Raw genomic sequence first — 25,104 nt, forward strand, 5'->3', positions numbered from 1 at the left:
CGGAACACACAGCCCCAGGGTGAAACAGAGAGAGCCTATTAATAATTAGTTTGTCAAATCTAAAAAGCGAGTCGTGTTTTTGCAAGTCCCGCATGATCATGGGCCCATTCAAACTGCACAGATCTTTGAGCGCCGGCATGCAACAATGTCTCAGATTCTAAGACGGGTTCTACCCGGGTCTGCACGCCCGTTTTATGACAAGGGCTTTTTTTTTCCCTTCTTATTATTTTCGGTTTTCCTTCCCTTCCCAGGCATCAAGCTACTATGCCATTTTCTCTTCACACGGTTTTCAGAGACTTTCAGATCCACTCCGCCACGGCCGTCGCTCGTTAACTACTAACCTACTACAATTATCTGCCTGTTGCAATCCCCAGCCAAGCCATATTCGTTTCCCAAAATACCCTCACCATGCGCCTTAACTTCACGGCAATTCTGATCTTCATTAGCGCATGCATACACGGTGTCTGTTCTCTGTCCTGCGCGTCGGATTATGAGCCATGTTTTGCGAAAGGCGCAGACCGCGGTGCATCACCGCCCAGTATTGGAGATGACATGGTGGGGCTTTATACAGATTTGGTGGCCAGCGTGGAAGGATATTCGCTGAAGAGGGATGTTCTTTCAGTCGCGGACCCAAGTTCTCAAGGTATAGCGGCTGGTCTTTTGCAGCGTAGGGATGATGAGAGGGGTAGTTTATGCTGTGAGTTTGTCTAGCTTGAGAAGTAGAGCGCATGGCACGCATGGCGCGCCCCCCCGTTCGCCCAGAAATTCGATCCTAACTTTAAGAAAAAGGCTGGTCGGGAATGCAATGTCTTCTTCTGAAAGGGCGCAAGATCTCATTCTGCTGGGTAAGAATCCACATCCTTCACACACTCTCTCACTCTCTTCCCCCTCCTCCCGGCGCGCCCCCACCTTTCTTCTCTTTCCTCACAGCGAGCCCCGACGGCTACCAACCGCAGCGTTGACCCCTTACCAGGATCGCTTCACGACGAATTTCTTCTTTCCGGACTCCTCTCACGGCTCCATAGCGACGGGAATTTACGTTACCTCATCCCAAGACACCGTTAACCTCATCCTCGGTAACTACACTCTCTCGTCTGGCGAAAGGGGAAACATATACTCGTCCTCTCCCGGCTCCAAGCCAAATCTCAGCACGCTACATCTGCCCAGCCAGTTCACCGCAAGTGGAGAGGGTACGGCCATTCCGGGCAGCGAGCTGGGCGCGCCGGCGGAAACAGCGACAGGACCAGGACAGGATGGCCCTCGACCAACACGAGCAACTGTGACAGTCACAGTCAGCGGTGGGGCCTCCGCGACGAAGTCGGCTGATGCTGCGACACTCAAAAGCTCTCAGTCATATATATCTGCTGTCATCAGTGCGATTCTTGCTGCCCTAGCAATGTGAAGAAGACAATAAGGGATACACCAGGATTACATCAAAGTCACCCCAGAAAAAAAAAAAAGAAAAAACGAAAAAAAAAAAATTCCTCCCTTCTATAGATTAGTTACCCCCTAATCTACTCCGTGATGTACTCTTTTGATTTGAGATGAATACATTTATGAATAGATAAATAATGTCAGATAATTATACTCTGTACCTGTCATGAAAGATTCACCGACAAAGCACCCTGCAAGGAGGGCCAAAAAATAGAGATCTAAAAAGGCGCCTAACGATAACAATCCCAGCCACGGAGTCACCCAACTAAAAGGCAGCCAAGGAAAAAAAAGCCCCGGATTATGTAACTAGTTACCTAATCGCGGATTCGGAACCGGGGTAATAATGATCCGCCAACATTTTGAGGTGCTTGGAAGTGTTGATGGAGGACTTGTATGCTTGTCATTCACTAAGCTACCTAAAGGGGAATCTCGGCTAATCTATGTGGGTCACGTGAGCGAGGTGCTGGTTGGATTACCTAACACCCCCCATGCAACGAGCTCCAGCAGCGAGCGAGAGCCACAAAGATCCAAAGCTTCCAAATCTCTCAAATCCGCGATAAAAATTAATTACAGAATCCAGATTTATTCCTTCTTTAGGCTTAGCTCCGTTCGCCGCGATACCGTATTTTCGCTGGCTTCACTGATAAACCTCCATATTTTCCTGTATCAACTCGTCACCCCTATCACGCTCACGAATTGAGCATAGGGATCCATTGCAAGAGCCTTCGTGAGCCCGTCAGCTTTATTCGCGTCGGTTCCAACGTGCTCGATTGAGATTTCATCCTTTTGAACCCAGTCTCTTAGCATATGGTGCCGAATCTCAATATGGCGTGCTCTTCGCGTTATAGCTTCAGCTTTGGCTAAGTCAACCGCTCCCTTGTTGTCAACACTTAATTTTGAGCTCCTTAGCTTTGCTGAGCCTTCGCTAATCACCCCGGCGTCTATCAACAGGTCGTTGATCCAAACTAGTTCACAAGCAGCTTCGCTAGCTGCCAAATACTCCGCTTCGGTCGTTGATTTCGAGACGGACGTCTGGCGCTGTGATCTCCACGATATTGGAGCTCCGTTCATGGTAATAATGTAGCCGCTGGTGGATTTGTACGCAGGGTCGGCTCCAGCCCAGTCAGAATCCAAACTGGCCGCCGGTTTCAAGCCTTCAGGATCCATATCCCTTTTGAAGACTATTCCTTTCGATTTTGTGCCCTTGAGGTAGCGTAGGATCTGCTTGAACGCCGCCCAGCTTTCCCTATTGGGCCTGCTGTTGAATCTCGCCAGATAATTGACTGCGAATGCAATATCCGGCCTCGTACACGTAACTAGGAACTGTAGAGAGCCCAGGCCTTTCCTGTAATTCGTAGGCGTAGCCTGCTCGTCAACTCCATCTTTGAGGGTCTGATCTGGCGCGAATTCGATGCTTATTCCTTTCTTCATTGGCGTTTTGGAAGGTTTACAGTCTTCCATTCCATATTCAGTCAGTAGATCCTCCTTTCTTCAGGTCTTTCTTGGGGATTCTGTGGAGGATATCCTTCAGTAGGCCTTCCAAATCCTTCTCCGGTAGGTTCGTTCCGCTCTGGCATGCCATATCAAATCGGTTCTGTATGAACTCTCTCCATCGGGACGTAATGTTCATCTTCAAGATATCGTGTAGGGTGTGGTCCAGTTGTTTGAACCCTAATCTCTCAAATTCCCCACGGATTGCTAGGAATCTCTCTATATAATTCCTTTCTGAGCCAGCGGACTGTGGTGTCATTCTTACTAACTCCGTAAGTAGGCTTTCCCGCTGTATCTCAGGTCTCTCTTGGAAGGCTGTCCTTACAGCTTCCCAGAGTTTGTAAGCACTAAGGCTATCCGATTCCTCGAAGTGTTCTCTGGCTTGTGCAGATATTGTGCTGTCGATTAGGCCGTGTAGCCAATTATTCTGAACATTCCAGTATTGTGAAATCTTCAAGCGCTCTGGCCGTGGTGAAGTCTCTTGCCTTTCCAGGATAATCTTCTCAACACCTACTTGGCGGGCTACCTTTAGGATGGCTTTGCTCCATGCTAGGTAGTTGCTGGCTCCAGCCAGGGTCATAGGCTTCTTCACCGTCTTCGTGATCTTCGTGAATTGGGTGATTGCTCTGCCGATTCGCGTATTTGTGTCTATAAGGTTGCCGACATATTCTTCTAGTTCCTCATCGGAGTCTATTTCTCGGTCCTCTTCTTCTTCTTGTTGAGCTTCGTGCTCTAGGTTCTCCTGCATTGTTGCAGGTGCGTTTGCGGTGCTTGCTTGGCCTGATAGGAGGTTCACTTGCTGTGCCAGCTGTTGTACTGTCTCCTGTTGCCTTTGCATTGACTCCTGTTGCCTTTGCATCATCTCCTGTTGATTCAGCATCATTCTGCGCAACATTTGGAGTTCACTCTCCTCCCTAGGCTCCTGCTCGTCGTTTGGCGGGCTGCCTCTGAGCCTACTCGACCGCCTAAGCTCGGTTTGGGGTGTAGGGAGGTTTGTTGGAGCTTCCCGGTCGGGAGTTCGGTGCTCCGGTTCGTCCGTACGGTTCACCATGGCTTTGGCGTTGCCAGGTGCTCGATTTGCTTGCTAGGTGCGTTTAGCAGGCGTTTCGCTCACTCTCTGGTCGCGTGCCAGAAAGCTACAGGGTTCAACTCGCTCTCCAGCTCGGTGCTAGAAAGCTACAGGGGTTTGCACGTATAGGAGGCGTCTATCTCGACGTACGCTCTCTTTAGTGCTCGTAAAACCTCGTTATCCACAAGGATAACCGTTCAGGGTGTTGATCGTAAGCTTCAATAACCAATTGAGCTGTAAATCAACCTTATACGCTTGCTCTTCAGCGCAAAGGGCTATAACCTGATGGAGGACTTGTATGCTTGTCATTCACTAAGCTACCTAAAGGGGAATCTCGGCTAATCTATGTGGGTCACGTGAGCGAGGTGCTGGTTGGATTACCTAACAAGTGTCCATGTGAAACCCCCCGCTTATAGCAGACCACATGGGCAAAAACATAAGGCCAAGTCAACCCCCCCAAGTTCAGTTATCTTTTTAAACATGTGTTTGTTTTTTATCTGCCAAAAACTCCGGAGTATGGGAGTACAGTGAGCTATGTAAGCTTCCACTAAACCGCATCCGGCTAGCCACATGCCGACCTCAGGCTCCAAAACCAGTCCCATCCCATCCATCATCCATCCACCCACGCCAGGCAACCTTTGGAGGTTCCCGCCCCGACCATGACCAAGCTCGATCCGACTGCACGACACACCAGTGTTGCGAAAGAAAACTGGAAACCGGTCACAGGGTGGCATCGATCTCCAATGCATCATGCCGAGCTCCCTCATCTCTTCACCGCACCCGAGTCAGATACCCACCTTGCACCTCTATCCTCTGATCATCCCAGGACACCACTGCTCCCTTTCCCTTCTCTCTCTCTCTCTCTCTCTCTCTCTCTCTCTCTCTCTCTTTTTTTTTTTCTTTTGCTCCCATGCCGCACGCCGTGGCACGAGATTCGTCCAACCATGGGCAGCATACCACGCTGAACAAAACGCCCTGTCCTCTCCCCTCCACCCCCTGCAAGTGCCTGTCTCTTGGATTGCAACATTCCCTTCATGTCTCTTAAGCCGAGGTCGGGTTCCTGCTTATTGAATGGAGTGGGAACTCAGGAGAGATGCCTCCTCTGTTTGCACTGTTATACAGACCAATTGACGCCGCGTGGTGACGTTATCCAAATTGCTCTGATCCAGGTATCTCAGCCCTCTCTCCCATATAGGGCCTGTCATCCTCGTCATCTCTACTTCGTGCTGCTTGATTCGTGGTCACCCGCGTTATCCACCTGTTTATCGCGAGCGTATGCTCCGTTTTCCTGGTTTCCACGGAACTCTAGCCCTTCTCTCAGGCTTCGGCTTGTATTCATCGGAGCTGTCATTTTCGTACTCATTCGTTAGGGCTCTAACGTTGTGCCGGTTGAACTCTTTCAAGCTTATGGGTGATTTGGAGTGGAATTTTGGCTCCTACATACGTATACCCGCCCCGGAGTTCCGGGCTTCGGAAGGAAATTCCTTACCTACCATCCTGTATTTTCGTTCGCGTCACCGTGACGAATGCTCGGTGTGTCCATGATGGACCCACGTTTCCGCCCCGCGCCATAGCGTGGGGGAGCAAGATCTTCATATCACGCAGGATTTTGAAGGCCTTCCTGTTCACCACTTCTCTCCCCTAATTGTGCGTATGATGCCTTGTCATCATTCTCTTCTGGTTTTGCTCGCCGTCGTTTGCGTGGCCTCGCCACGGTGTTCAACCCCAATCTCCCAGCATACTTCCTCTATACAGTCATTTGCTATTTGCACAAAAAGCATGACGATGCAAGCATCTCTAGAGGTGTTATCGCATGGTTACATCAAATGTCAAGTCATACGGAAGAGTGGTTCTCTGCCCGGCATGACATTCCGTGTTGCTGCCGTCGAGATTCGAGACGCCTAGTTAGGTATAAAGACCTTTGGCGAAGCCACTTCCCTTGGGTGTCTCTGGTTTCGTCTTCCCGTTATAATCAATCCAACTCCCCTGGACGTGCACATGCCCTTTTCACCATGAGCATCATGAAGATCGCCACACTCTTTTTTGCAGCACTTTCGGCCGTTGAGGCCGCAAAGCTGCTAACTCCCTCTGACAAGAGGGATATCGTTCCTGATTCCTATATTGTTGTGATGAAGGACAATGTTTCGCCGCTCAAGTTTGACTCTCACATGAGCTGGGCTACCAACGTTCACCATGCGAACCTTGCTAGACAAGGATCGACCGCCACTGGTGGCCTTAAACACGTTTACAGAATTGATGGTTGGCAAGGGTACAGCGGATCATTTGCCCGAGAGACCATTGATAGAATCCTCGAAAATGACGATGTCAGTGATATTCGAAGTTTGCTTGACAGTACCCTCCTTCTAACCTGACCTACGGAGCAGGTTGACTACGTTGAGCCTGACCGCCGCGTTCATTTGACTGCTCTAACAACCCAGCCAAATGCACCATCTTGGGGTCTCGGGAGAATTTCACACCGTAACAACGGAAATTCGAATTTCGTTTATGATGACAGGGCTGGCGAAGGCATCACTTTTTATGGCGTGGACACGGGAATCGATATCAACCATCCTGACTTTGGAGGCCGCGCTGTTTGGGGTACCAACACCGCAGGTGGATCGGACAGTGATGGTCATGGCCACGGAACCCACACGGCAGGGACTGTCGCAGGAGCTTCATACGGTATTGCCAAAAAGGCCAAGTTAGTCGCTGTAAAAGTCTTAAGTGAGGGAGGTACTGGCCAATGGAGCGGCATCATCGAAGGTATTAACTGGAGCGTTAATCATGCGCGCGCGAACAACGCTCTTGGAAAAGCTGTCATGAACATGTCCCTTGGTGGGAGACTTTCCACCTCTGTGAACCAAGCTACCACTAGGGCCCAACGCGCCGGTATTTTCATTGCGGTTGCCGCTGGAAATGAAGATGTAAGTAACACCATGCCATGAGTTGCTCTACAGGTACTTAGCCATCCGTACAGAGCGATGCGGCAAACACTTCACCGGCCTCTGCTGAGGATGTCTGCACTGTTGCTGCCTCAACTGAACAAGACGGCAGGGCGTCTTTCTCCAACTGGGGAAGTATGGGTAAGTTTCTTCTCTGAGAATTTTTAGTTTATCAAATGTCCCTGCTGTGCTCATGAATTGCTGTAGTCGAAATTTATGCCCCGGGCACAAATATTGTCTCTACGACTCCGGGAGGAAATACCGGGAAAATGTCCGGAACCTCCATGGCCGCTCCCCATGTTGCTGGTGTTGGCGCAGCTATTATGGCCTCCGAAGGCATTTCCCCCTCCGAAGTTTGCTCCCGCCTCGTAGAGATTGGGCTAGAACAGATCAGCAATCCTGGGAGTGGCACAACAAACAAGCTCCTTTATAATAACAGCGGTCGTTAGCCGTGCATTGCCCAGCAGGAGAAAGACCTTCTTTTTTGTTTGACTCTCTTGCTTATTTCTATCTACAACAGGACTCGTTTTAAAGGCAAATATTTTTATTAGTCGGAGGCTTGAATATCCATGCTTTACTTGCACAAATTTAGTTACCTTTCAGCAACCGGAGTTTTCGCCATTTAAATGTCAGTATAAAAACGTACCTTTGGCATCAATTTCTTGTAGCACATTCGCGTTCCCGATCTTGCCAGTATGATACAAACATCCAACATTTCACCACCACGATGTCAAGCCCAAATTGACTAGGTGGTTATATGCTTGCTGAAAGACCAGTCTAAGTGGCTAACACCCCGCGATGAGAACGCAGGCCATCATGGACCGAGTGCTAGAATGAAAATGAAAATTGCTTTTAGAAGGCCCCAAACTCAACTCATGATAGGCTGAAATGGCATCTACACCACGTATTCATCCCAATCGTAGCGCGTGACACGTATTTCCAGGAAGCCGATGGACAGCGAGCCGCAAGCCTGGCAGGATTTCGTAAAGACCTAGGAATGAATAGAATAAAATGGGGGAACTACAAAACGAGAAACTATCGGCGCTTTGGCTCTGGGTTGGTCTACCGCGTGATACTCTGAAACATCTTGCCAGTTAATCAGCAGTTATTGTATATACTCCCAGTCCCGATGAACACTCTCCTATGGCAAATGAGATTGGTCCAAAATCAAGAGAGAGGCGACATGAAATGCCAGGCATATCCCGTTCTTGGCATTTCTCTTGACCGGCTAGAGATGCGATCAGATATAATTACTCTCCCCTATGGTGAATCGAGACAGAATCGCTGCCGCACCTTCAGACCATATCCATCAATGCAACGAAAGCGTAGAACAGGCAGACGCTGTGTCCAATCTAAGACACTATGGGATAAATTTACATACAAAATCTATGGAACGCTAGCTGGAAAAGGCACCATGAATATGCAGAGCTGATCGAACCCCAAAGGGTCAATCAGTGCGTCAACGACACAAACGATTTGAAAGACAAAGACAACCGCATGTCGATATGCCTTGCGAAGAAAAGTTGCGAAGCCCTAGCAACTAGAGATGCCAGCGTATCTATAAAGGTCTAGGGGTATTTCAGAAGAAAACGGATCTCGTGATGGCCAAGCAAGCATAGCTTGCAAGAGATAAAATCCGCAGAGGCCTCCTCTCGGACAGAAGGCAAGAATTAGTCGAATAATTTCGTCATGGCTTTATGTGCGAGTTCAACACCCAAGCTATAAAACGAAACCTACGTTAGCTTAACGGTGCGAAAATGCGGTGGGGAAATACACGTACAAAGTGGCAGCATTGGCGGGGACGGCTCGAGCCAGCGCCGGCCCGAAACCAGGGAAGAAAGCTTTGAGGCCTCCGCTGGCGTACACTCCGCGGATGGTACCTCCAATCGTAGGACGACCCTCAGCACTCTGTAAGCGAGACTTGATGGTATCAACTGGGAACACAGGAATCCACATTGCCACACCAGCGGCACCGCCAGCAGTGAGGATGGCCGTAAGCGAGAGTTCACCAGTAACATTGCCGTTCTCATCCTTTGGCGTCAAGCTGCGCTTGATATACTCGTATGCAGCGAAGTATGCGGCAGAACCTGGTCCATCGCGAGCCAGGGTCATGGCGCTTCCCCGGAAAACGCTTCGAATACCGCCCTCTTTGTACAACTGCCGAACCACATCAACACCACCGGAATACTTGGGCTTCTGGCCGGCAGGTGGTGGGTTTTGTCCTTGAATCTGGAGTAAAACCTTGACACGCTCAAATGGCGCTGTGATCAGAGTCATGGGAATAGCGGAGAAGAAGCCAGCTGCGGAAATCTGGGCAATGGAGAACTGGGGGGTGCCATTGATCTCGGGGACAGTGGAGAAAGAGCGGACGAGGGTTTTGCCCAGATCGTATCCCTGAATTTCGAGCGTTAGAAAAGGGTGCAAGTCAGAGTCACTATCGGTTCGGAGCGTGCAAACCGTACCCAAAAGCTAACAGCAACTGTAACCTCTGTCAGCGGAGAGTGTTTTGGTGTGAAAGCAACACTGGTGGAAGGAAATACATACACATCGGCGTAACTCCAACAAGCGGCGCTGATACGCCAGCATACAGACCCTAGAAAGGAGCGCGTTAAATCTTAACCACCTCTGGCAAAACTCCAGCAGCAGCGCTAAGGCAAAAGCTCACTCTTGCAAGGCCTTCCCGCGCAACTGTCTTCTTTACAACATCGATGGCGCCGGAGTAAACCCCCCTTTCCGCGGTTTGCAGTCGTACCTTCACGAGATCGAAGGGATGACCGACGACGACAGCGCACACTCCGCCAACACCACCCGCGACAAAGGACCGCACCTGCGCGAGGGTGGCGTTAACACCAGCCTGCGCTTCTTTCTTGATCTCGCTTGCCGCCGGAGCTTGCGCGGATATGGCTGGTGAAGTTGTACTCTCTGCCATCGTGATATGTCAAAGTAAAGGAGCCGAAAGGATCCGGAAACGACACAAAACAAAAAAAAGTTGAAGAGCGGAAAGGTGTTTCTGAAGGCTGTTCGTGAAAGAGTTTTGGCGGGCGGGAGGATGGTTCACAGACGGAGGAGGGGGACTCCGTGGTTGAATCTGCAGGATAGCGACAGAGGAGCCGTCACACGGGGGATGGTAAAAGTGATCAGACCTTCTCTTTCGCTTTGGCCCTTCTTCTCTTCGTCGACAGCCTGTTATCCCGTGCGAGGATTATTCCCTTTTTTTTTTTTTTTTGGTGGTGGTCTTGATTTTTTTGGCCTGTGATCGAGCATTGCTGCGGCGGCCGGAAAGGCGAACTTCCACTCGCGCGTGAACCTCGGCTCGGTATCGGAACAATGCACTCCCGAGTGGCGTTAGCTGACTAAGCGGTCGCGGCAAATCTATGATCCGAAATAGCGGAAAAGGGTTAACTAATATTCCGGTCCTATTTTCGCGCTCTCTAAAAACCCGCCCCCAAAGCGAGGCTGAAGGAAGGGATATTTGCTGGGGGATGACGGTAGCAGAGCACTACGATCAGCTATGTACATTAATTAATATCCTGAGGTAGACGCTGTCTCCATCGCCTTGGGTCCGTGACACGTCATGTCAAAATTGAGCTCGTCCACCGCGACATATCCGAGGACTGGTTTGTATCCCACGCATCACTCCAAATTAGAGAACATACACTCCTCTATCAGTACGTGGAACCTTCCATCCAAGATACAAGGTTCATCTTGATGCGCGCGCCCATGAGGTCCAGTTCGGATTCAATTGCGTAAGCTCCGTGACGCTACTCAACTTCGAAGCTTCCCGGTGCAATACACGCACGTATCAAACGTGCTTAACAGCCGTGTGAGTAGTCCTGTATGCCCGTCATCTTTTGATAATTGCCCCTTTTCCACAAGCCGCGCATGGTCCAGGTACTCCGTCTCGCATCTGCTGCAGCGATTCGATATAAATGGGTCCTGGATCGATAGGAGTGTTACACCACAGCGAACTGCACAATAGAGAGGGTCAATAACGAGGATCGTCACCAAAGTTCCTCATGCTAGGGGATCGAAATGCTAACGTACCGAAAATATGGCCCTCGTGACATTGGGACTCTGTAGCAGAATACCATTCTATTCCGCTGCCACATATTTCACAGGTTTCAAAGACTTCGCTAGCAGGGCCACCCGCCTCTTCTGCGGCCTTAGCGGGTACGGATCTAAAAAGAGTGCCATCGTCATAGTTCGATCCAATCTCATCCAAAAGCGACTTTTCCGTGGTAAAGTCAAGGCTAGTACTTTCTTGTAGCCATGCTATTGCCGATTTAGCGCGGTTCAAGAGTTCACCGTCATAACTAGATTGTATTATCACACAGCAGGAGGCGGCGTATTGCATCTTCTTAATCCAACGGTCATCTGGCAAAGACCGATGGCTCTCATCAAGTATATAATTTAGGACCTTTCGTCTCGCGTTCTCGGCGTGGCTTTGATCCAAGACTGGAAAATTCCACGGCATTCCGGGGCTGGTGTGATCACGATTGTGTTCACTGAATGGAGAGAATACGATACTTAGGCGTTCGTGTGAAGGGGTTAGATGCTCTACCATATCAGTAGGATGTATGGTAAAACACACCGCCGTCCACCCATGATAAGTAGTCAGACCCCATATCCTCACAGCTGACATCCCACCCAAGTCGTTGTCCAAATCGAATCGGCTGCGAAAACTTTCAATCTGTCTTTGCCACTCAGCTTTACAGGCTTGGGCGGTGCCATCTATACCCTGGGCGTCTTCTTGATCTCTGGATTGAAGCTGATAGCAGTCGACAGAGGCCGAGAGACTAGCAGCACTCGAAAGAACGGAGTTTGACGTGGCATCGTATATCGAGATTATTCCTTGTAAACTTAGAAGTGCCGCGATTATCAAGGAAGCCCGGGATATTTCATACCAGTTATAGAAGACCAGTCTTCGAGAGCAGAATCTGGGGTCGCAACACCGAGATATCGTTGCGACACACTACATTTTAAGAATCCTTGACCTGGCCTTTGACTTTCAACCGGATCCTGGAACGCGAGTGTAGATACACTGCCGAGTCTTCCTACAAGCAGACCTTGAGCTACCCGCCCATCCTAGCAAGCTGTCAGTCCAAACAAAAATAGGACGCAAATAGGCTTGGGAAGATGGTAGCGTTCCAACCTTGTAGATCCACGTTATAGGGCCCGTAAATTCTGTCCCTTTCACGATATCTGTGTCCGCATCGATATCAAGCTCAAGCATTCGTATATCCCACAAGTCCCATCCTGTATATTCGACATATTTGCAATTGGCTTGCAGCCGCAATAGTCTAAGCTCTGAGCCATAAATGAGGCCCAACATAGATTCTAGGCATAGAGTCCCATCTTCCTCCGGCGGGGGCGCTATATTCCAAGACTTGCATGCCATGTGCCTTATCAAATTCTTCCCTTGTAATGACCTTGCAAATAGCGAGCTGGAATCGATGCTCGGAAACATATTTCGCGTAGGGTTGAGCAAAAAATGGGAGGCGACCACTATCCAGGAGTTCGAGTTTGTCTCATGAGGCCGAAGTCTGAGCAGAACAATATCGCCCGCATCGTTTGCAACCACTAATAGATGGACTCCCCATTTTCTTGGTCCATTTGCAGCTTCAGAGTCATCCACTGGCCCTTTATCATACTCATTACACGGTGCGGTCCAGGTAAATGATCGAATCCTCTGCTTCCTCTTGAGCAGATCATCGTCGTTATCGACAGAGGCCCTGAAATATTCTTCCAGCGACGAATTCACGACTCCAATCCGCGCCCATTTTCCTGCCCCATCTGTCGCCTCCCACAACGATAAGAGCAGATTACTCGTCAAAACGCCCAGCATGCAACGCTTGTATGTTGCGAGGCCCGGCGCTGACCAGGACACAGCAGTAACATGGCTGAGGGATTGCTCCTCACCAACCGAGAACACGCGTCCAGCTTGTGGCATCAAGAGAGGCCATTCGTCCTGTGTGAAAATGTTGACACGGATTTTGGTGATTTCCCATTGTGAGTTCAGGCGTGGAAGCGTAGTCTGCTCCTCTTGCCGTTGGGTGGAGAATTTGGGTGTCTGTGAAGAGCGTCAGTGGAACATGTTACACTTCCGATCTCGCCTCTGCAGGCATTCTCCAGCGCGTGTCACTCAAGGGAAACATGACGGCTCACCAAGAGATGTACATTTTCTCCCGCAGCAATAGCGAGTTCACCGTCTGTAGACCACGACGCACAGCCATAACATGAAGGATACGCGTTCAATTCCACAGGATCCAACATGATGATAACGAATTTTGCAGCTTCACACGCCCTTGTCTGTCTGTTCGGTCTCTGGTTCTCGCCGCGTTCACGGTCGGTCAAGCAGGATTTCGAGCAGCAACCATTACGGAGATTGAAGGGGAGCCCGTAATTTGGATATCAACGATGACGACTTCACCAGTATAGCGATGTAGCTTTTCAAGTAGTTAAAACTACCACAGGTCAATAGCAACGACTACTCCATTTATTCTATAATGCCAACCTACACAACACTCTTAACTCTTGCCGTGCGGGAAATTCAGCTGGTTATACATTTTGTGGGTACTTTGATGGATAAATAAATATTTCCTACTCAAAAAGTGTTGACCTTGGACTGGGTGGCATTGAGAAACCAATGTCCCAAAGAACCCAATCCAAGGTTTGATCATTGACGACGATTTAGCTAAAGGATCTCGAAAGTATGGGAGAGCCACAACGGGGCAGACGCCGGAAGAAGGGCGCCGAGCTGAATTTACTGGTATGTCTGGAATAACAAATTCAATTCAAACCCGGGCTCGAGGTTTACTATGGGCCACACACTAGTTGAAGTCTTATAGGGAGTAAACAGCTTGTTATTCCCTGTCATCAAGGAGAGAACGACTGGTATCTACCTCAGTATACGCAGGTTATATACTTCTCGCCAAAGCCACGGTGGAATGAACGAGTCCTATCAGTCTCGTTCAGCTCGTAGAATTAAAGACTTTCCTACCCAGGAGAGGAGTGATATCCGTATACTAAAAGCGAGTATGAGGAATTCCATGCGAAGGTTGTTGTCTGCAATGGGGAGGCTGTGTCAACTAAACAGATAAGCCGAGGCTGCTAGGTTGACAATCTGGTTATCCCTCATGGAATGTTTTGAAGGATCGCTCGGACGAGGGTGCCTCAGGAGCATTACCCGTGTAGTCAATTGAATACGGACATATGATCTTGGGAGGGAGTAGGTGGGACCGAGGGGGGGTTTCCAGGTCTTCGGGTTACTTGGGCCTGTGGGAGCTTTGCAAGCTCCAGAGACATTACATGATTTGCGCCTGGGCAAGCATCAGGACGCCACTGGGCCGTTTCTATGCGTGTTTGGGGCTGTTGGATGCGCAGAAGGCAAGGACGCATTTACCCCAGTTCCCAGAGGCGCCGTAGAGGGCTCTTGAGGAGCCAGTTGCAGAGGCGGCAAATAGGTCGGTTCCGTTGCAGTGTTGGAGGGTGAAATAGATTCAGGAGTCTGCCCAATAATATTCATAATAAACTCGATTCGATCGTCTCGAGGACGACTAAGCAACGCGATATACGTCTCACTAGCGAACGGGTCCTGGAGAGCCTTTAAAACCACGCAATATTTGGAGAAGGGAATGCGGCTCGTTTCCCCGTCTCTCCAGGAGGCAGGCAAAATTAGATCCATCTCCTTCAGGAACTCAGATGACGCTCTTTGATATGGTGGTATTAATGCGGCTGCAAGCTCTCTTGCCGGTTCGGCCAGTGCATCTCCCGATGTCAGTATATCGCCCGCCGTCAATATACCGGTTCCTAGGTTATTTGCTCGAAGTCTCTTTTGGGATTGATCGGCCGCGGTCGCTGGGGCGGAATCGGTCGCAGATCTCTTTTGGATGGCAGGTATTGCAGGTGCTGGCAATGGATAAGTGTTATTCGCAGTGTCCACATGTCCGCTCGGCAGTGTTGGGTTTTCCGCAGGGCTGATGGTCTCCGGGCGGTCAGCAGGAGCGACTTCGCGCTGACCAGATTGCGGTTGGACGCGCATCATCCTGGTGCCGTAGGGCCTGGGGACATAGCCGCCCGGCAAGATGCGTTCGATCATGTCCTTGTGCATCAGGCCTTGGTCGCGAAAGACTTCCATCTCAGGGTGGGCGTTGAAATAGACATCCATAACCTCGCGTTGGTTTACAAAAGCCTCGCGCGCGGGATCCCACGTCCAGTCGGAGGTACTCGCTTTGTGCTGTTCCCAGAGCTTCCACGTCCTTTTCATCTTCCTCCAACGATTCTCACAGATTTCCCTAGTCATTGGCTGCTTGGTGAGCTCCTGGACCTTGGAAACGGTGATTTCCCATCCTCGGATCCTAAAATTCCCGTTTCCCTTATCAAGCCCCTCCCCCTTGGCCTGGATTAGGCCGTTCAATAGAGCTCTGTCCATCGTCCAAGTCCATACCGTTCGTGCACTCCTGAGCCGGGCCCTCGACTGTCTTTCTGTCTGCGGGTCGTCGAGGCCCGGCTGGGTTCCCGTCGCGTCCTGTGGCTCGTCTGAGATTCGGCATTCAGCGCCGGCGTGATTCGGGGAATTATCCATGATTGCGGCCAAATTTAGGGGATAACCAAGAACCACACGGATATTCCTGCAGCTTTGACTGTCGTGTGGGTTTTGGTCTGCGAGCGTGTTGCGAGAGAGAGGATAGATACACAGGGAGAGTAGAGAGAGAGTTTACAGGTGAAGTTAAATTTATTTCGCTGGGTCGAATTGTTATTTCGCTCCAAACCGGCATGCTAGCGTGAACTTTTTGGGACCATCGCTTGTGGATGGTCTGGGAAGATGTAACCATTCATTAGTACACACTAAAAGAAGGGACAGGAATATTTATATTTATTTTTCTATTGAGAACATAGCTACTGCCTTCATTAAGATGTCAGTCCCAGAAATTCCCCGGCGACAGGGTCCCACTCGTCATCCCATCGTCTTTTACTGGCGTTTCTCGCGCCCTGTCGAAGCCATTGCAGCTGGGATCTATCTTCGCCAAGGAGATCGATTAGATGACGAGAAAGCTCTTCAGCGCTGCCAAATCCTTTCCCGTCGACACCCTCGGTTATTAGTTCTGGCCATGCCTGGTACCGGTCCCATGCAACTACGGGTAAACCGGCGCCAAACATATCTACGACTTTCATCGGTAGATCGACGCCGCTACTACTGGTATGCAAACACACACCTAGGGAAGAACATGCAAGTAACTTCGCATAGTCCTGTATCGTAAGCCAGGCGCATTGTATGTGTATTTTTCGCAGCTTCCCTTCCGCTGTCAGAGCTGCGATGGCGCGGAGGTACGTGCGCTGTAGCGGCCCTTTGCCAGTAATGATGACATACAAGTCGGGGAGTTTTGCATCCACAGTGGCAGCATGGGTCGAGTACTGGCACAATGCATCTAGAAAGATCGAGAAATCTTCGTCTTGGGTCCATGATGTCGAGCTAACAAGTAGCTCGCACTGCCTGCCCGCGCGATAAGCTTTTACGAAGTTGTTTGTTTCCGGAAGAGAAGTTAGAAAGGCAAATTTCTCATCTTCCCTGACAATCGGCTGAAACAGCTCCGGGGGCCGGTCATGTAACACTAGTATAGGCGCAACTAAATTGATTTCTTGTTGAAGCATCCTCGCCATGGCTTTGCTGACACAAAAATGGGCAGTGGCGAAACGACAGGCTGTCATTTCGTGAAACCGAAGGAATTTGACCATTGGATGGCGCGGTCCTAGCTTCATTGCGAGGATGGAGTATCCGAAATTATGCCAGTCAATGATCAGTCGAGTATTGCGGAGCCAACAAGCAAGTTGGGCCATGACGAGGGTCGGGACTGTGGGCGGGTTCTGGCGTTGAGAGAGGGTAGCAACTTCAGTCTCTTGGAATAGAAGGACACCAATGCAAAATTCACACGAAAGTTCGGTTCCCGGTTTAAGCTACGACGAGAAGCTAGTCGCTTACCTGGATGAGCATCCATTGGGCGGGCTTGGAGCGGTACACGAGAGCGCTCCACAGGAACCAGGTCTGCTGGAGAACCTTCAAGACCGCCAGTAGAGGAAAGAGTACATTATTCTTTGTCTGCAGCATTTTTGGAGGGGGTGGGAGGGCAACGATGGAGACAAGAGGGTTCGAAAGGAGCTCCGGCTTCGGTGGAGATGCTGGTAGAGGGATTTTGTTAACATATGCAAACTCGGTAACCGTCATTCGAGGCGGGAGCTTACTCTGATATCCTATTATCGTAACGCGGCCACCGTGTTTCGCGACGCTCTCGGCGTGGTACTGCATTCTTGGGCTATGCCCAATATCGCCAAGGACAACGATCTGAACAGAGATCGAAGCTTTCTTCGCATCTGAGTCTGATGCTCTCGCCCTACCTATGGGAAACACCCAGACCAGAGCAACTGTGGTCGCGAGGAACAGGGAGAGGCAGGCGATCACCAGCGCCTGGAGGACGGCCATTGGCAGCAGGGAGCAGGTAAATTGGCAGAAAACCCAGGGGCTCTGTCAGGACCTGTGTTTTATCTGGTCAACAGACAGCATCATGGCTCCCGTTCAGCCATGTCGAGTGGAGAAAAAGCAGAAGCAGAAGAACAGGCGACGACGACAAGCGGCGGTCGATGGGCGGGATGATGGCCTGGCCGGAAGGGGAATGGTGCGCTGGCAGGGCCAGGCGATAAGCAGCCTTGGCATCTCTTGGCACAACTCCCCCCCTGAAAACGCAGAGCAAAATCCTAACAAACAGGGCCTGACCATCGCAACGCACGGCATCTCACCGGGCCACCGGCAGACACAGCAACAGCAGGAGGGGACACCCTGGTCTGAACTCTCTTCCTCGCCATGGGCGTCTGATTCCACATTCCTGTTGCCTCTGTCTCCTGGTTCATGTCCTCAACTTCAACCCCAATCCTGATCACCAATGAGCTGATGCACGATTGTTTCCTCTGTTTTCCCTCCTACAAACAAGGCGATCCTGGATATCCCTCCCTCCTGCTGGCTTCCCTATGATGGAGGATGTCCGCCACCCTAATTCCACCGGTCACCAATGGTGTCCGCAGTGGACGACACCATCACCATCATCAACATCATGGCCGCTCGCATAAGCGAGTGCAACCCCTCTCCCTCTCTCACCAACCGCAGCCATCCCCCTCCCAGGCCGACCTCCTCACTCCTCCATCCCACGGCCTCCCTTCGACTCCTCGATCACCGTTGTTCAGTGGCCTCATAGATGTGATGGAGAAGGATACAGGCCTCCCGTTTCATGACAGCGCCTCCTCTCCTGAGGTGACAGTGCTGTCCGAGAAACCTACCGAGCATACTGCCAAACCGCCACCGGAACACAAACACCCTTCGAGGATATCGCTGCGACTGTTGAAGGCCTCTGAGAAATGGCCGCTGTTACATGCAATCCTGAAGGAGAGGGACTCGCGACGTATCTTCTATTTTATGAGGTTTCTTCACCCCCCCCCCCAAACACTCTTTCTTGCGTTGGCATGGCTGCTGACACCCGCTAACACATCGATCACCGTCTCAGCCTTAATTTTTCCTTCATGGTGGTCCAGTTGCTTTATGGAATTACAACCGGGTCACTGGGCCTTCTCAGCGACAGCATTCATATGCTATTCGATTGTTTTGCGTTGGCTGTCGGCTTGTCTGCTGCAGTCATGAGCAAGTGGCCCCCGAGTGCTCGGTTTCCCTTCGGCTATGGGAAGGTGGACACCCTTGCTGGCTTTGCCAATGGAGTTTCGTTGCTGTTAGAGATATTCCAATCCGAACTTAATAGTTGCAGACCCGGCTGACGCAGACCAACAGGATCATTAGCATTGAAATCATATTCGAGGCATTCGAGAGACTAATCTACGGAAGCGAGCTTAATCGCCTTGGAGAACTTTTTATCGTTTCGACGCTCGGCCTGATCGTGAACATGGTTGGCATTTTGGCCTTTGATCACGCACACCATCACGGACATGGCCACTCCCATTCGCACGGTGACCATCATCATGAGAATATGCACGGAATCTATCTCCACATTCTTGCAGATGCATTAGGGTCCGTTGCTGTCGTTGGCTCAACCGTCCTGGTACACTTTTTTGGCTGGGCTGGCTTCGATCCTATCGCATCCTGCATTATTGCCGTCCTTATCTTTGTCTCCGCCATTCCCCTCGTCAAGACCACGGCCAAGACTCTTCTTCTCGCTGTTCCCGCGGACGTTGAGTATAATCTCCGCGATACCCTTGCCGGCATCAGTACCTTGCGTGGTGTCGCGGGATACACTGTGCCTAAGTTCTGGCTTGATGACACACAACATGACAAGAAACACGGACATGGTCATCATCATAATCATCATCATCGGCACGGTAGTACCCCGAGCCACGCCCGTGACTGCAACGATCATACTCATTCTCACGGCGAAAAGGAAATGCAAAATATCTTGGGGGTTATCCATGTCATCGCTTCCCGAGGTACGGACATGGCAGACGTTCAGCGCAGGACTATCGATTACCTCCGCGAACGTAATATGGATATTCTGGTGCAAGTGGAACGGGAAGGCGAAGGTCGGTGCTGGTGCGGAGGGGGCAACAAATTCATCTCGTAGGTTCATAGTCTCCCGGGTGTATGGAGTATCCTATGGAACATATTTCTTTTGTATTCAACATGTTTACGTTGGGGGGTTGTCTTTTTAGTGGGGTGGTTGGTACCTTGGGGTCTCGGTTAGTATCTTGTATAGGATAGAGTTGATGATGGACACCACCCAGTAAGAAACGGATTCCTACCTGGGGTTGGAACTATGGCTTGGTGCGAAGTACACAATAACCTATAAATCAATACATAATGGCGTGACATGCGGATGAGGCTCAAAAAATTAATGCGAAACAAGAAGCTGGTATTTAAACTGGTATCAAAAATATGCAAGTCGCCAAACAAACATCGTATATACATGCGGATTCAGAATTTTACCCGGGTTAGACGTTAAAAGGAAATCTTTTGGTGTATTGTCCGCTCATTACCTGCAAAACAAAACGTAGTCATTACACCTTTTCCACTCTCTGCACAATAATGGCGGTAGCAGCACCGCCACCATTGCAAATCGCAGCGCAGCCATATTCACCAGGTTTAAGTTGGTGGAGCAGAGTCGTCAGGATACGTGAGCCGGAGCTGCCGAGGGCATGGCCGAGGGAGATGGCACCACCGAGAGGGTTGACGGTCGCGTTTTCGAGACCGAGAATCTTAAGAAGGAAGTGTCAGCATAGAGTAAGGTGGAAAAAAGAAAAAAAAAAAAAAGAAAAAAAAAGGGGAGAGGCCAAAACGCAGGGGCAGCGTTACCTTCTCATTGGCCTTGATCACGGCGGCAAATGCCTCGTTGAACTCCCAGATAGAGATTTGATCCTTGGTGAGACCGGCTCGCTCAAGGGCAATGGGGACAGCCTTTGCAGGTGCAACCGGGAAGTCGATGGGATCGATAGCAGCATCAGCGGATGAAACAATGCGAGCGAGGACCCGGCTTCCGGAACCGTACTCGCGGGCAAGGGCTTCGTTGGTGATGACGAGAGCGGATGCGCCGTCATTCAGAGTGGATGCGTTGCCGGCGGTCACAGTGCCGGTACCATCACGGACGAAAGCGGGTTTGAGGGCGGCCATCTTGTCGGCGCGAAGATCTTCGAAACCCTCATCGCGGGAAATGACGACCTCGCCCTTTTTGTTTTTGACGGTGACGGGGGCAATTTCATCGGCGAATTTGTTCTCTTTCCAGGCAGCCTGGGCGCGTTGGTAGGAACGGATGGCGTATTCGTCTTGGTCCTGTCGAGTGATGTTGTATTTCTTCGCAGTGTTCTCGGCACACACTCCCATGTGGAACTTGTTGTAAACGTCCCACAGGCCATCCTTGATCAGGCCATCTTCCATCGTAGCATTTCCAAACGGAGCCTGTTGGCTGGCGCGCGGGAAGTAGTACGGCACGCGGGACATGTTTTCCATTCCGCCGGCGACCTGGGCCTCGGCAAGACCGAGCTGAACGTTCTGGGCGGCGAGAACGACCGCCTTCATGCCGGACGCGCAGACCTTGTTGATGGTGAGGGCCTCCACGGTTGGGGACAGGCCGGCGAACATGGATGCTTGCCTGGCAGGGGACTGTCCGATAGAGCCCTGAAGGACGCAGCCCATGTAGACATCTGTAATTTTCTCGGCAGGAACCTTGGACTTCTCGATGGCCGACTTGATTGCCACAGCACCGAGCTGTGGAGCGGAGACGCTCACGAATGAACCGTTGAACTGAAAAGCCGGTCAATACACTATTTGTGCACAATACAAGACAGATAAAAAGAAGAGAGAGAGAGAGTGTGTGTGTGTGTGAAACGGGACGGGCGAACGGCACCCCCCGGGGGGAGAAGAGGAAGAGAGCAAGGCATCATACCTTCGCAGTGGGCGTCCGTGCAGCGCTGAGGATGTAGGCATCCTGGATTTCTTTCCGGCGCGCAGCAGATGAAGTGAACTGGCGCTGGACTTGGGCCAGTCTCTGTGTTGGCTTTGGCATGGATCCCAGGCGGACGGCCGCTCTCAGTGAGGGGTGCATTATTGCGGATGAGTGGAGAGACCTGGGTAAAACAGGTAAGAATCTATGAACGGCGAGGCTGTTCAGGGAAGAAAGACGAGAGGGAAGGGAGAGAGGACGGGAGCGAGGAGATGAGGGAGAGAGGACGAGGAAGAAGGACGGATGGTCTGTCCGAGAGTACCCGCCCACCTCACCGGCCACGCGCTTTTCGCAGCAGTTCCGCCCAACACCCCCACAAGCCACAGTGGCCATCGTCCGGCTTCCCGCCCCTCGGGATTCGGCACTTCGGCTCCGAAGACGCGGAAAATTCCCCGTGATGCTGATGGACCACATTTACTCCGCAAATATTATCCATCGACACACCGGCATGTCAGTCCTAAAATATGTACTAATTATAGGGAGTTGCTACGGGAGTACTCCGTGCTTAGGGTGCGATAGAGCCTTGCAGATCTTCTAGCTCTTTCAGTCTCGAATGCACCTGGTTTGATTTGAGAGACGAGGCATTACGTCTATGGGCCTTGTGGGGGTGGAAGGCCGCGGCCTGTGACGAGGACATTAAATGGCTTCGTGCAGGAATTACACAAATCTCATTGACTAGAGTCAAAGGGCTTTTGAACCCGGAGTGTGCAGAGGAGCCGGAAACTCGCCATACTGGAGAAGACGAGTAACAGAGCTGGGCTGGGAGGCCAAATCTCACTTTGGGATGTTGTGATGTCTGAGGAGAAGATTCTGCTGATCGAACTCGTTAACTTTATAAGGCAAATTTCTATTTCCGAAAAAGCTATCTTGGATTAAATGTCATCAATGAAGATTATAAAAAAACACATATCCAAGCAAATAATTCCATGGTGAATCACAAAGCGACCGCTGAAGTATATGTTAATGGCCCGTCTTTACGCCCTTAAGTACTGTAAGACTGAAGGACGGGATCTAAATTTTGGTATACGTATGCTAAAGTTATAGACTACGAGCCTCTATTTCTATTCCTCGGTGCCGTTGGGCTGAGTCACTTCAATTATTCTACCTTCAAGCTTTGGTGCAATCACCCGAGTCCACGGCGGAAGTGTATCGTTTTGTGCCTCTTCCACAGTTTTCACTTTTGCATCTTCCAATCCAACTTTCTGACGCCATCGACGCAGGACCTGTCGTGCCAGATACTCCCGGTGGTCGGCATCATCTGGCGACGTAGCCAGCTTCGTCACGTAGGTGCGCGGGCGCGAGAGAATGTCGGCCTCCGAGTCAGATTCCGTGTCCATAAGGCTTGCATCGCTGTCGTCTTCTTGACCGGATGAGGAGGTACGAGCCCCCGCAGTGGCAGCCTTGAGCCGTCTGCGAGCGACATAGTGGAAACTGGGAGTGGGCGAGGGGCTTCTCCCTGTGATGGGCGATTTCACTTTTGCTTTAGCCGACGCCGTGGTTGTAGGGGATCTAATCCAGCCTTCACAATGTAGTTGCTGGTGTACATTTTCCCAGTGTCGATGGAGACTTCGGCTAAAGCGATGCCACTTTCCGAGGACCTTCAAACTAAGGAAATACTGTCGGAGGATGGTACTAATCAATAATCCATCTTCTTCGGAGACCACTTCCTCTGCATCGCCGCCTTCGCTTTGAACAAGTAAAGATGAGAACCCATCTTTCCCTCTTGCCATGTACCCCCTAGTGGCCACTGTGTACATCTTGTCATCCTCAAGCGCAGCATCGCCGATTTTCGCCCAAAGTATACGAGAACCACGTGGTCTTGATGTCGAGAATGCAAACTGAATGTTCGAGACTTGGGAAAACCGGCCTTCCAAAGCCGGAAGCTGGCTGACACCGTTTTCTAGCGCTCCTCGGAGAGCCAGTCCGGTTATTTTCAGCACAACCACCGGGTCCTCAAATGGAAAACAGTTCAGAATGTCTTTAACGCGGAGTACCCCAGGAGGATAGACTTGGTCACCACGAATTGTTCCAGCAGCCATGATTGCACAGTCAGCTCCATGGTAGAACCGCATCAGATCACAAACAAAATTGCCAAGATTTGATTCACGCGCTCGTACAGTGCAAAAGCGGCCATCGAGCGGGGTAGCGGTATATCCGATTGGCTTTTGCAACTTCCCCTTCAGAGAGGATGTGAGTTTCTCCACCAAGTGCACCGTTGAAGGGTCTTCGGGAATTGAGCGAACGACGTCCCGCCGGGTAATTGAGAATTCCCAACCAGGCCCATCCTGTTTGCGCCAGGCCTCGATATAGCTGAGTTGCTTGAAATCCGTCCCCGAGCGTAAGACGTGCACGCCATTGACGATATTATGCATATAGTAATGGTCATGACCGCCGAGGATTATGTCTATTAACCCCGGGGGGATATTGTTTGCAAGCTTATTATCATTCGGCTCTCGCTGGTGAGTGATAGCAATGACAAGTTCGGCGCCCTGTTCGCGAAGAGCAGGGACAAGTTCCTTGGCCGTTTCAGACGCCGATTTGTAGATCAGATTAGGCGGAAGGAAATTAATCGTTGCGAGCCTGGATGGGGCGGCGTAGGCGTTAGCACAAGACCGGGCATCCAAAAGCTAGTAGATGGGGGAAGACTGTGATGTGAATCGCCTACCATTCCCGCTCGCCCAATCCGATAACTCCAATCTTTATCCCATTTGAAGACACTAACATGCGAGTTCTCTCACAATTCGCGAGTGGCACTCCTTCTCCCAGCGCCGGATCCAGCACGTTTGCTAGAAGCCACGGGAACTTGCATTGGCTTCTCAAGTGCCGAAACTGCGCGATACCAAAGTCAAGATCATGGTTCTACAGGGGGACAAACGAGGCGATTCGTTAGCAGCCAGTCAGTTAACTATATCGTTACTATATAACCCGGTCCTCCCTTGTGTATTGGTTGAAACCCTGGGCCTCTGTGGACAGACAGCATCTTACTCACGCCAACACATGCAACGTCCGTCCCTGCACGGTTCAGGAAAGGCACCATATGACGGCCCTTTGTGACGGTGCTCTCGAGGCTAGGATTAAATGCATCGCCAGAGAAGAATGTCAGAAGGTCGGGCAGGCCTGCGAACCTGGAATGGTCTCTGTAATAGTTGACGAGGGTCTGAAAGCGTGGTGTTCCCCCGACGGGATCTGCGGAGCCAGTCCTGAAATAGAAATGAATCCGTTGGTTAGCAAATGACCAATCTGATGGCCGTCTATAATAAATACAGATTGAGACACGGATTCGACATACTCGACGTGGTAGACATCGTTATAATGGAGAAGACGGAGGTCTGGCGGGTCCTCACGCCCGCAATTGAAGGTCGTTGACAGACCAGCGACCTCTGTGGCCGACATGAGGCAGCTGTACCCTGATTTTGGATGTGCCAAGAGGTCAAGTTTATACAGATATATTTCAGCTATGACTCTTGTTTTGAGAGGGTGATTTTCATAGATGTGGACTGCGGCGATGAAGATGAGGACAAGGAGGGGTAGTTAAGTGAGTTGGTTGAGTATACTCCGTAGTTAAGGCTGACATTAATTGTTGCTCAGCCCTCTCGACCAATCCAGGAACAGGCAGTTCAAGAGCAAATGGCTTAACTAGTTAATGTATGCAGTGTTATGGGAGCTACAGAGCATCACTAGTGTC

At 50.8% G+C, this 25,104-nt stretch overlaps 9 protein-coding genes across 9 annotated transcripts; 3 read left to right on the top strand and 6 right to left on the bottom strand.

Moving 5' to 3' along the window:
- Window positions 1-147: 147 nt before the first annotated feature.
- Window positions 148-1,530, top strand: D8B26_000596 (uncharacterized protein). The gene is made up of 3 exons (XM_003070969.2): window positions 148-697; window positions 790-845; window positions 974-1,530. The coding sequence occupies exons 1-3, from the start codon at window positions 409-411 to the stop codon at window positions 1,400-1,402; spliced, it is 774 nt and encodes a 257-aa protein (XP_003071015.1). The 5' UTR covers window positions 148-408; the 3' UTR covers window positions 1,403-1,530.
- A 4,040-nt stretch (window positions 1,531-5,570) lies between these two features.
- SUB11 (Secreted subtilisin-like serine protease sub11) lies at window positions 5,571-7,588 on the top strand. Its single transcript, XM_066123282.1, has 4 exons — window positions 5,571-6,318; window positions 6,379-6,918; window positions 6,972-7,077; window positions 7,144-7,588. Exons 1-4 carry the CDS (start codon window positions 5,821-5,823, stop codon window positions 7,383-7,385), a joined length of 1,386 nt encoding a protein of 461 aa, XP_065979356.1. The 5' UTR covers window positions 5,571-5,820; the 3' UTR covers window positions 7,386-7,588.
- A 434-nt stretch (window positions 7,589-8,022) lies between these two features.
- Window positions 8,023-10,191, bottom strand: CRC1 (carnitine transporter). The gene is made up of 5 exons (XM_003070972.2): window positions 9,602-10,191; window positions 9,481-9,529; window positions 9,399-9,415; window positions 8,717-9,330; window positions 8,023-8,655 (listed from the first exon to the last, which is right to left on the bottom strand). Exons 1-5 carry the CDS (start codon window positions 9,863-9,865, stop codon window positions 8,607-8,609), a joined length of 993 nt encoding a protein of 330 aa, XP_003071018.1. The 5' UTR covers window positions 9,866-10,191; the 3' UTR covers window positions 8,023-8,606.
- A 141-nt stretch (window positions 10,192-10,332) lies between these two features.
- D8B26_000599 (uncharacterized protein) lies at window positions 10,333-13,275 on the bottom strand. The gene is made up of 5 exons (XM_003070973.2): window positions 13,102-13,275; window positions 12,089-13,006; window positions 11,841-12,021; window positions 10,981-11,787; window positions 10,333-10,904 (listed from the first exon to the last, which is right to left on the bottom strand). The coding sequence occupies exons 1-5, from the start codon at window positions 13,207-13,209 to the stop codon at window positions 10,702-10,704; spliced, it is 2,217 nt and encodes a 738-aa protein (XP_003071019.2). The 5' UTR covers window positions 13,210-13,275; the 3' UTR covers window positions 10,333-10,701.
- Window positions 13,276-14,266: 991 nt separating this feature from the next.
- Window positions 14,267-15,569, bottom strand: D8B26_000600 (uncharacterized protein; the record flags this gene model as incomplete). Its single annotated transcript, XM_003070974.2, has 1 exon — window positions 14,267-15,569. Exon 1 carries the CDS (start codon window positions 15,518-15,520, stop codon window positions 14,267-14,269), a length of 1,254 nt encoding a protein of 417 aa, XP_003071020.1. The 5' UTR covers window positions 15,521-15,569.
- A 223-nt stretch (window positions 15,570-15,792) lies between these two features.
- On the bottom strand, window positions 15,793-17,537 carry ALG1 (mannosyltransferase). The gene is made up of 3 exons (XM_066123283.1): window positions 17,176-17,537; window positions 16,916-17,112; window positions 15,793-16,800 (listed from the first exon to the last, which is right to left on the bottom strand). Exons 1-3 carry the CDS (start codon window positions 17,411-17,413, stop codon window positions 15,847-15,849), a joined length of 1,389 nt encoding a protein of 462 aa, XP_065979357.1. The 5' UTR covers window positions 17,414-17,537; the 3' UTR covers window positions 15,793-15,846.
- A 177-nt stretch (window positions 17,538-17,714) lies between these two features.
- MSC2 (Putative zinc transporter msc2) lies at window positions 17,715-19,547 on the top strand (the record flags this gene model as incomplete). Its single annotated transcript, XM_003070976.2, has 3 exons — window positions 17,715-18,402; window positions 18,486-18,704; window positions 18,764-19,547. Exons 1-3 carry the CDS (start codon window positions 17,966-17,968, stop codon window positions 19,545-19,547), a joined length of 1,440 nt encoding a protein of 479 aa, XP_003071022.2. The 5' UTR covers window positions 17,715-17,965.
- A 277-nt stretch (window positions 19,548-19,824) lies between these two features.
- Window positions 19,825-21,686, bottom strand: D8B26_000603 (uncharacterized protein). Its single transcript, XM_003070977.2, has 3 exons — window positions 21,363-21,686; window positions 20,276-21,220; window positions 19,825-20,178 (listed from the first exon to the last, which is right to left on the bottom strand). The coding sequence occupies exons 1-3, from the start codon at window positions 21,519-21,521 to the stop codon at window positions 19,981-19,983; spliced, it is 1,302 nt and encodes a 433-aa protein (XP_003071023.2). The 5' UTR covers window positions 21,522-21,686; the 3' UTR covers window positions 19,825-19,980.
- Window positions 21,687-22,347: 661 nt separating this feature from the next.
- D8B26_000604 (uncharacterized protein) lies at window positions 22,348-24,946 on the bottom strand. Its single transcript, XM_003070978.2, has 4 exons — window positions 24,709-24,946; window positions 24,409-24,619; window positions 24,085-24,278; window positions 22,348-23,999 (listed from the first exon to the last, which is right to left on the bottom strand). Exons 1-4 carry the CDS (start codon window positions 24,810-24,812, stop codon window positions 22,481-22,483), a joined length of 2,028 nt encoding a protein of 675 aa, XP_003071024.2. The 5' UTR covers window positions 24,813-24,946; the 3' UTR covers window positions 22,348-22,480.
- Between the last annotated feature and the right edge of the window lie 158 nt (window positions 24,947-25,104).

Source organism: Coccidioides posadasii, chromosome 1 (genome assembly GCF_018416015.2).
Source record: "Coccidioides posadasii str. Silveira chromosome 1, complete sequence".
Lineage (NCBI taxonomy): Eukaryota > Fungi > Ascomycota > Eurotiomycetes > Onygenales > Onygenaceae > Coccidioides > Coccidioides posadasii.

Excerpts from the sequence above, each read along its gene's own strand:
- D8B26_000596 (XM_003070969.2), top strand. The coding sequence starts at position 409 with ATGCGCCTTAACTTCACGGCAATTCTGATCTTCATTAGCGCATGCATA. Across the intron at positions 698-789 it reads TGAGAGGGGTAGTTTATGCT|GCTGGTCGGGAATGCAATGT; the intron begins GTGAGTTTGTCT and ends TTTAAGAAAAAG. Across the intron at positions 846-973 it reads GCAAGATCTCATTCTGCTGG|GATCGCTTCACGACGAATTT; the intron begins GTAAGAATCCAC and ends ACCCCTTACCAG.
- SUB11 (XM_066123282.1), top strand. The coding sequence starts at position 5,821 with ATGTCAAGTCATACGGAAGAGTGGTTCTCTGCCCGGCATGACATTCCG. Across the intron at positions 6,319-6,378 it reads GAATCCTCGAAAATGACGAT|GTTGACTACGTTGAGCCTGA; the intron begins GTCAGTGATATT and ends CCTACGGAGCAG. Across the intron at positions 6,919-6,971 it reads TTGCCGCTGGAAATGAAGAT|AGCGATGCGGCAAACACTTC; the intron begins GTAAGTAACACC and ends CCATCCGTACAG.
- CRC1 (XM_003070972.2), bottom strand. The coding sequence starts at position 9,865 with ATGGCAGAGAGTACAACTTCACCAGCCATATCCGCGCAAGCTCCGGCG. Across the intron at positions 9,530-9,601 it reads CGCGGGAAGGCCTTGCAAGA|GGTCTGTATGCTGGCGTATC; the intron begins GTGAGCTTTTGC and ends GCTCCTTTCTAG. Across the intron at positions 8,656-8,716 it reads CCCGCCAATGCTGCCACTTT|CTTGGGTGTTGAACTCGCAC; the intron begins GTACGTGTATTT and ends TTCGTTTTATAG.
- D8B26_000599 (XM_003070973.2), bottom strand. The coding sequence starts at position 13,209 with ATGTTGGATCCTGTGGAATTGAACGCGTATCCTTCATGTTATGGCTGT. Across the intron at positions 12,022-12,088 it reads CTATAACGTGGATCTACAAG|GATGGGCGGGTAGCTCAAGG; the intron begins GTTGGAACGCTA and ends ACAGCTTGCTAG. Across the intron at positions 11,788-11,840 it reads AGACTGGTCTTCTATAACTG|GAATAATCTCGATATACGAT; the intron begins GTATGAAATATC and ends TAAGTTTACAAG.
- ALG1 (XM_066123283.1), bottom strand. The coding sequence starts at position 17,413 with ATGGCCGTCCTCCAGGCGCTGGTGATCGCCTGCCTCTCCCTGTTCCTC. Across the intron at positions 17,113-17,175 it reads TACGATAATAGGATATCAGA|CATCTCCACCGAAGCCGGAG; the intron begins GTAAGCTCCCGC and ends TCCCTCTACCAG. Across the intron at positions 16,801-16,915 it reads CCCAATGGATGCTCATCCAG|AACCCGCCCACAGTCCCGAC; the intron begins GTAAGCGACTAG and ends TCTCAACGCCAG.
- D8B26_000603 (XM_003070977.2), bottom strand. The coding sequence starts at position 21,521 with ATGCACCCCTCACTGAGAGCGGCCGTCCGCCTGGGATCCATGCCAAAG. Across the intron at positions 21,221-21,362 it reads CACGGACGCCCACTGCGAAG|TTCAACGGTTCATTCGTGAG; the intron begins GTATGATGCCTT and ends CCGGCTTTTCAG. Across the intron at positions 20,179-20,275 it reads TGATCAAGGCCAATGAGAAG|ATTCTCGGTCTCGAAAACGC; the intron begins GTAACGCTGCCC and ends TTCCTTCTTAAG.
- D8B26_000604 (XM_003070978.2), bottom strand. The coding sequence starts at position 24,812 with ATGTCGGCCACAGAGGTCGCTGGTCTGTCAACGACCTTCAATTGCGGG. Across the intron at positions 24,620-24,708 it reads AACGATGTCTACCACGTCGA|GACTGGCTCCGCAGATCCCG; the intron begins GTATGTCGAATC and ends TTTCTATTTCAG. Across the intron at positions 24,279-24,408 it reads CGGACGTTGCATGTGTTGGC|AACCATGATCTTGACTTTGG; the intron begins GTGAGTAAGATG and ends GTCCCCCTGTAG.